The sequence below is a fragment of the Cajanus cajan genome, chromosome 11 (assembly GCF_000230855.2).
Source record: "Cajanus cajan strain Asha chromosome 11, NIPB_CcT2T_4, whole genome shotgun sequence".
NCBI lineage: Eukaryota > Viridiplantae > Streptophyta > Magnoliopsida > Fabales > Fabaceae > Cajanus > Cajanus cajan.
Genome location: NC_138527.1, coordinates 33,716,009 through 33,725,188, shown reverse-complemented (window position 1 = coordinate 33,725,188; position 9,180 = coordinate 33,716,009). Strand labels below are relative to the sequence as shown.

At 31.4% G+C, this 9,180-nt stretch overlaps 1 protein-coding gene and 1 non-coding gene across 2 annotated transcripts; both read left to right on the top strand.

Moving 5' to 3' along the window:
* On the top strand, positions 1-3,131 carry XTH30 (xyloglucan endotransglucosylase/hydrolase 30). The gene is made up of 4 exons (XM_020362580.3): positions 1-283; positions 402-502; positions 1,150-1,358; positions 2,447-3,131. Exons 1-4 carry the CDS (start codon positions 76-78, stop codon positions 2,964-2,966), a joined length of 1,038 nt encoding a protein of 345 aa, XP_020218169.1. The 5' UTR covers positions 1-75; the 3' UTR covers positions 2,967-3,131.
* A 5,977-nt stretch (positions 3,132-9,108) lies between these two features.
* On the top strand, positions 9,109-9,180 carry TRNAK-UUU (transfer RNA lysine (anticodon UUU)). The gene has a single exon. It is a non-coding gene; the product is annotated as a tRNA-Lys (tRNA).

The window sequence follows — 9,180 nt, the reverse complement described above, 5'->3', positions numbered from 1 at the left end:
GAAGAGCGAAAACTAAGGGGTGGAGAGAGAAAGAGAACAACATCAGAGAAACAGAAAAACAAAATTAAAATTATTATGGATCATAGCTTACGTTGTTTTGGGACACTACCCAAACTTTCTATTCTATTACCACTTTCTCTTCTTCTCTTCACTTTCGCCAACGCAGCCTTCGACCTCGCCACCATACCCTTCAACGACGCCTATTCTCCGCTCTTCGGAGATGCCAACGTTGTTCGCTCCGACGATGGCAACGCCGTTAAACTCCTCCTCGATCGCTTCACTGGTAAATTCACGAACACGTCTTCATATGCAAAATCATACGTGTGATCAAAACTTAATTAAGTTTCTAATTTCTTTTTTGTGTGTTCTAAACATTTTTAATTATCTGATAAATATTATAGGTTCTGGTTTCATTTCCTCTAGTATGTACCAGTATGGATTCTTCAGCGCCAAAATCAAGTTGCCATCCAATTATACTGCTGGAATTTGCGTCGCCTTTTATGTAAGTAAACAAAATATATTCTTTTCTTGAACCAAATTGAGAAGAAAATTTTGCTAGACATCAATATTTATTTAAAATTAGTGACGAAAGTGATAATTTTGAGTAAGTGTATAAATAGTCACTAAATTTTGTCATTAATTCTTTATTTTTGTATAGTAATGATTTTCTGAAGGAATTCTGGATTTATATTTTATGCTTCTTCTCCTTCATGGAATTCTTTCCTCCCTTCCCTAGTTTCTTTATCTTTTTTAATTTTGTATGATCAGTAAAACACGCGTTTTTACTAAATATTAGTCAAACTTCCCTTTAATTTGCTGAAGAAAAAACCGAACTTGTAGCGAAGTCAAATACAGATTCAAGGTCGGCGTACGCCATTTAATTTACGTTAAATTTTCAAAGAGAAAAAAGAAAAATTAAAGAACTGTTCAAACGGCGAACTACCAGTGATTAGTTTCGTGAGAAATTATTACATAGCGAAGTCCATCATGCAAAACGCTGTTGAAATTTTTTTTAATTAAAAATTGAAATACATAACGGTATTATGTATATCTAGTGAGGATCCTAATGAATTACGTATGTAATAATTTGGCGAGTTTAATGGTTATTAATCGGATATATATATGGTTGAATATTTTACTTTGGTACAGACATCAAACGGTGACGTATTCGAGAAGGCCCACGACGAGTTGGACTTTGAATTCTTAGGAAACATCGCCGGAAAACCGTGGCGGTTTCAGACGAACTTGTACGGCAACGGAAGCACGAACCGTGGGCGTGAGGAACGTTACCGTTTGTGGTTTGATCCAACCAAAGAATACCACAGATACAGCATCCTTTGGACTGCCACGAACGTCATGTAAGGGTTTATGTTCATGTGTTTATGCGTTGGTATCTTTGTGCTTGTGGTTGGAACACTTTTGTGGCATGGGTTCGGATTTAGCTTTAACGTGGCGTGTTTGTGCCATTGAATAATTGGTTTTGTTTGACTTAGCGTGAGGGAGGAAAGTGTTTGCGTGTGGGATGATGCGTTGGGTTTGGTTTGGTTGTGTGAGCTAGCAATAGGATCGAAAGCATATAGTTTTCATTACTAAAAGGATGGTTTTAGAGGCTAGTGTGGCTTTCGAATTGAATGATTATTTTCCCCGTTTTAGACAGGTATGTATGATAGGCCCACAATCATCGCCAACTTCAATTTTGTTTCATTTGCTTCCTTTTATTTTCTATATACATGGTCATGATGATAAATTAAACAAATATCGACTAGTTTTCCTCCCTTAAATTTGTGCTTATCCTTATACTTTACGTGTATTTTTTAATAATTGTGATACAACTCTTTTGTTTTAAGTCATACGTATCCATCACGGTCCTTCTCGTTATAATGGGGTTGCCAAACCTTCGAATTGATTCTCCCAAGCCTATCTAGCTATTTTGTGGGGTGGGCAAAAATGCATTTATTTTCCTAATTAATTTCTTTCTACATAATAATTATAATTTATCAATCTTGCCCTTCTAGAATTTTACTGAAATATCTCCCATAGAAAAATCTCGTCCTCTTTAAAATTGTAAACCATGGAAGGGTATTGCTGTTGGTCCAAATCCGATGGCGTGTAAGTAAAACTTGGATGGCGAAGAATTAGTTCATTCACTATAATGAAACATGTGATCATTATTTTTTTAATCTGTGCAATACATGTCCTTATTTTGGTGTTAGATTACCGAACTAAAGCAAGCTCATAGATTCCTATACCATTTGCCAAACCCCGTCCCCATAATTCCACCTAATTGAACACTAATGTGGCTGGCAATTCTTTTTTATTTCACGGAAGAATATATACTTTCTGCTAATAAACTAGTATCTACCTACCCTTTTCTTTACTTTTTTAATCTCATCATAGCTATGTCTAATTATGTCAATTGATCATCACTATGTTTGAATTATTGCAGATTTTACATTGATGAAGTTCCAATTAGAGAAATATTACGAAGTGAGGAAATGGGAGGTGACTACCCATCCAAGCCAATGTCATTGTATGCTACCATATGGGATGCCTCGAATTGGGCCACATCCGGTGGAAAATACAAAGTTAACTATAAGTATGCACCTTTTGTGACCGAATTTAAGGACCTAGTCCTAAAGGGTTGCTCCGCCGATCCCATCCAAGAGATCTCCGGCGACGAGGCTTGCTCCGGCCAACACGCCGACCTCGAAGCGCAAGACTACGCCACCGTGACCCCCTTGCGCCGCCTCGCCATGCGACGGTTCCGCCAGCGTTACATGTACTACTCATATTGCTATGATACGTTAAGATACACCGTGCCACCACCCGAATGTGTTATTGTGCCTTCGGAGAAACAAAGGTTTAAGGAGACCGGACGGTTGAGATTTGGCGGCAGCCACCGCCGGCAATCTAGACGGAGGGGCCGTACAACAACTCCGGTGGAAGATACCGATCAGGATATGTGATGATTGATATTGAGATGTATATAATAGTGTCCATTTTTTTATGGATTTATTGGTGGCTTTTTTGGCAATATATATTATTTATTTGTTCAAAGGCATAAATAAACCGAGTGATTATTATATATGGTTTTCTAATAAATGTGTTTTGGTATTGTGCTTGTGTTAGTATATATATGGCTTGCTTCAGTAGGTGGAATATTATATATCTGATGAGTGCACTAAAGAATAAGTCCAAATATTGTGTGTCAAGAAATGCATGGCTGGTCATTGATCATGTTGCAATGGTTGCTATAACTTTATATATGGTTTAAATTCCATTTAGATTTTTTATATCGTGCAAAAGAGATATTTCGTGTTTCTGGGAATTTTATTTTAAAATAAAAAATAATTATAATTAAATAGTAGTGAGTTAACAACTGTAGGCAGATTTGAATGGTTTCATGTAATATTAACTTATGTGAGTTGTGAGAGTTTTGATAACATGTTTGTAGAAAACAAAAAGAATATAATTACTAAAATAAGTAGAAAAGAATAATTGTTATATTTATATTATTATTCAAGGATTTAAAAATAAAATGATTTTAAAAAAAAACAAAGATAACTAAGAATGACATTTGAACTTATTTATTCATTATTCATTTGATTTATCAAAAAGTAAATTCATCTAATCAATTCATTACAATAAAAATAACTAATAGACTGGATTCAATTTATACATTTATTTTTATGGATCCATCTACAACACTGTGAATTATATTGTTGTTTATTTAATTTTTCTTTAAGTAAATGATTTGTGTAAATTATTGTTTTATTGCTTTAAAACTCTAAGGAGTGAAGAGTTCTTATGATCAAATTTACTTGTTTAAGAGCTATTTTGAGTTGAAGTTATAGTTGACAAAGTTTAGAAAAATGGATATAAGATTTTCTTAAGACTTAAACTTCATATTAAATTCACTCTTAAAAAAGAGAAATTCCTTTCTTCTTTTAATTCCACATGAGCACTTAAATCCTTCCCTATAATTGAGTGGTGGTATTAGATTCAAGATTTGTATCTGAGTGTTGAGGATCAAGAGTCGAAATCGTGGTTCAGCGAGGGCTTGAAGTAGCATTCTTTGTCATTCATCTTCCTTCCTCTTTTTTAGTGATTTGAGGTAAGGAAAGTTTATAAAGTAAATTTGTTGAGTTGTATGTTCTAATTTTTAATTGTTTTTGCTCATTGATAACTTTGATTGTTGAATTTGAAAAGTAAAAATGAGATGTTGGTGTTTGTTGTTATTGAATAGAATGAGAAGAAAATTAATGGATTGTAACATTTTGTGGTTGCATATTACTCTTCTTGGCGAATTTGAGTTGTTGGTGATGCATACATGTATTTTTGTAAGTTGCATGTTGGTTTGGGACTGAGTTTAATTTTATGTGGTTGGGGCAAGATCACAATTATACCAAGTGTAGAAATCACCTCCAAGTCGAGTGCAACTTCATGGCGTTGTATATGATGTAGATCAAAGGCTCTTTATCTCACTAACGCCGAGCTCGGGATAGGTATAGGGTCAAATATGAGTCAGATAGAAGCTCTCTAACTTGATTATGCCAAACGTGGATTAAGGGGTGTTAGACATGATTACCCTAGGAACTCTTTGACTTGATGACGTTAAGCATAAGATGGCTGACGCCAAACATAAGCAAGTTAGTGGCTTCTTGCCTTGATGACACTGTACGCAACTTGTGTAGCATCGAGAATGTGTAAAGCAAAGGCTCTTTGCCTAGATAACGCTAAGTGCAGCAGGATTGGCGTTGGGCGTGAATGATCTAGAGGCTTTTTGCTTCATTAACGTCAAGCATGGGGAAATGACTTTGGGCATGGTAATCAAGACATTGTTGTTCACCTGTATTATAAGAGATCTCTTAATTAGAATGTATGATAACTGTTGAGTGTCTTTTTTTGTATGTTTCGCACTCAACTTTTGGAAATCTTTTTGTATAATTGTAGATATATATATGTTATTTCACCCCTTTAATCTATAGAATTAAGTTATACTGTAAGAGTAGAGGAGTAGTAGCAATCTTAAGGAATTTCCTCAATTTTTGCAGGATTTTTGGCTAGGCAGAGATCCACAGCCATAGCTGTGGATCTGGAGCTCGAGCTGTGGAAGTCTGGGAAGAATATAGAGGTCCAGAAAGTTGGAGCTATAGCTGTGGATCTGCAGCTATAGCTGTGGAAATCTGAAATGTACTTTGAAGCTCCAAAGAGTTGAAGCTAAAGCTGTGGACTCACAGCTAAAGCCGTGGAAGCACCCAGGACCCAATAAAAACTCCAGAGACTCACAGCCATAGCTATGGCTTCACCGCTTGAGCGTTGGAAGTTCCTTAAGATTGAAGGAGTTGTCACAGCTATAGCTGTGAACCCACAACTGCAGCCTTGGAGGTTTCTTCACCCTGAAGGACTCTCCACAGCTATAGCCGTGGATATGCAGCTGCAGCTGTGGAAATAAAAGTTACTTTTTGGTCTTGTTTTGAAGCCAATATAAAAGGGAAAAACAGATAATACAGAGCACGAATTTTAACAGAGAAAAAGAGGGGAAAAGCTTGTGAAGAAGGAAGAACAGAGACTTGGAAGCTGGATCCTTTGGGAACGAAGATCAACTCCATTTCTTCATCCTTTGCTTTGTAATTTCTTCTTTTCACTCTTTGATTCTGTAATGGCCATGGGTGGCTAAACTTCTTAAGGATTGGTTAGATGTAACTACTAACTTCTCTTCTTCTTAAATATATGCATTTTGATCTCATTATTTGTGTAATGATTCTTCGCTTAACGCTTATATCGGCTTGATCAACCGTTGTATGATTTTTGGCTTTTGAATCCAGTTGGAAAACGCTTTCGAAAACCCGAACTAAATCTTGCACCTAATCACCTCTTGTTCTAGGAATAGACTTGATTTGGTTAGTCACATTGTTCAAGTTATTGTTCTTAATGCGAAGTGTTAGACTCAAAACATTGAGGAATCATGTTTTGAGCTTAATGACTTTAGGATTCAACCTTGAGGAATCTTGTTGAATTATTTAATGAACGTGGAAATAATGAAATTAGAATTGCATTTATTTTAAGAAGATCTATGAGTTAGCAAGTGCATCTAAGTCAATCATTGTTTCTTAATCATTGTCTTTACTACGTTTACTTTATTGTGTTGTTTGAATCTGTTTTCATTCAATTGAATTTTTAAACTCATTCTCTTTTAAATCATTTGAGCGAGAATTACTAAACACGCAAATCCCTGAGGACGATCTTTAAATACTACTTCGAAACTTGGTTCACTTGCCAAGTGATAGGTTTGCGAAAATCTTCATCAATAACGCATTGTGTTGTTGTGTGGTATTATTAATGTGTAGTTTTGTTGTTTTGTTACTAAGTGATTGATAAGTTGTGTAGTCTATATATCAAGTTGGATATGAGAATGACTTGTATACTATGTTGTATGTTGAAAAGGTTGTTAAATTGTAAAGTTATTGTACTATATGTTGTTACAAAAGACTAAGATGGGCATTGAGTCGTAGTTATGTTTATAGTTTTGGACGATTCTATATATATATGGACAGGAAATGTTTGCATGATACAACTTGTATATAGTAGTTTCTATACATATATATTATTGCATGAATATTTATGAATTATTTGCATAATAATCTTAAGTAGTTAAATTTATGTTATCCACTACTTTGTGCTAAGTTGTAAAATGTAGTAACCTATCGGATTGTTACACCATTCACTTCCTTTTCAAAATTTATTGAATTATAATATATAATATTTTATCATATTGAAATTTTAAAAGACTATTTTGATATAAAAAAAAATCTTGCAAAGTTTTTAAAAATTAGAATATAATGAGTTATAAAGAAAAGAGAGTAAAATAAAAATATTTTAGAAATAAAAATTATTTAATTTTTAAAATATTACTTTTATGAATAGATTGAATGTTCATAAAAAAAAATACTAATGGATAAAGTGAATTTTTAAGTGAATTTTAATAAATTTAAATAAATTAATAAATTGTTGTAATATAATATATTATGATCTATTTAAAAAATTATTCAACCCATATATTTATCACATTAAGATAACAAAAAACTATATATATAATCTACCACAACATTAGTTAGCTTAACTAATAGGATTAACTCGCCAACTTTCTTCCAAATATTATGCTCTTTCAATAATCAATTAGGAATTAAGTTCCCGACTTTATATTTTACTCAATTAGTCAATTTATATATGTATGATTTGACAAGAGGAGACTCAACTATTCTTTTTAATGGTCAAAATTCTAAGAAGGATTTTCAACAAAATTAGATTTTCAGAGCACCACAACATAATATATACACAATAGGATATGCAACTTGAAAACAATCCTTCCTATAGTCTTATATTGTTCAACAACACCATGCTTAAATGTTTAAAACATTCTCAACATTCATCATCTCAACAACACAACAACATCATACAAATTCATCACATCTACACAATCAACCCACAATTCACAACATACATCATATTAATCAGTACGTAACATTTATCATTCCAATTATGTTTATATCTATAAAATTTAAATATGAGACTTTTTTTTTCGAGATCCAAATTAATATCACTCAAACATTTTATATCAGCCGTTTTAGCTTATATTCAAACTCAAGTTTTTGAATTTTTGAAACTTTCTGTAAAAATAAACAAATAATTTTTTAGTCCTTCAAATTATTTCATTCTTATTATTCATTTCTGTAAAAAAAAAATATTTTTATTCTTACAAATATTATAAGAGTCACATATTTTTTTGTTTTAAAAAATAGAATATACGCTAAAATTTCTAAATCAAAAACACGTGTCAATGAGAGAAAAATATATGAATTTTGTAATCCTTAATTTACCAAAATTGTAAATAAAATAAAAATTAAAAAAAAACCTTTAGTTCTCAAAATTAAACTTGCACATAATGAAATATATCATGGAAGAAATTAATATTTATTACTGGAAATTTGGCATTCCAACTCTCAAGAATAAGATTTTTGGGAAATTTTATAAAATATATTTGATTATTATTCAAATCTTTTTTTAAATTTTTTTTTTGACAATTAATAACTTTATAACTAATGACAAATGTTATATATACTCTCCTCTTAAATTTTTTTCGCTGCCCCTTTCTAATAGATGCTTCTTCCTTCACAAATTTTTTTCAATTTTTTTAAATACATTTTAAATTTATTTTTGTAAAATAAATTTTGTTTCCAAAAATTATACTTTTGTATATATCTTCTTTCTTCACCTATTTCCTTATGTTATTTTATCTCTCTCTATTCAATCTTCATAACCTTCTTTTTATTTTTTATTTTTGACTTTTTCTCTCTATTAGTTAAGATAATTTTTGCCTCACCTTTATTATTTTTAAAATTAAATTCTTTTGCACTTTTAATTTTAATATTTTTAAATTCTAATTTTTTAAAGGTATATATGTGTCATGCTACAATAAACTATTTATTAAAAGAATATATTTTTATCATTCTCATTATGAAATTGTGTTTTCTAGTTCTTAAAATATATTTTTGAAAATAATTTTGAAAAGAGTAAAAATATTTTTTTTCTTGAAGTGTCTTACTAAAAGTATATTTTTGTCTTTTAATATTATTTTTTATTTGTTCCCTAAATACCTCTTGTGGAATTTGGGAGTGTTAAAACATGTTTTGGGAAAGAACTTTTTGTAAGTGTATTTTTTGTTTTTTTAAAAGTACTTTCTAGAAGTATTTTTTTTTTTTTGAAAAATATTTTCCAAAAAAACTTATTTAGAGAATTAATAAAAAAATATTAATTAGTATGATGGTGGAATGGAGAGATCTATTAAAGATAATGAACCAAATTTTCTACTAAAAATTAATCATTAACAAAATCAATAAATATTTCATACTAATATCATGATAATCCAAAAAGTAATTAATGCTTATATCAAAATCTCATTTTTACTTATTTATATATTAGCATTCTTAAGATCTTTTTAATTTAAAAAATATTTCTATTATCTTCAACTAAATATATATCTTAATCTTAAATTATTTTCAATATTTTAAATTAAATATAGTCTGAAGTTTTAATAATACTAAATTAGCCGTCTTAGCTCAGCGGTAGAGCGCGTGGCTTTTAACCACGTGGTCGTGGGTTCGATCCCCACAGACGGCG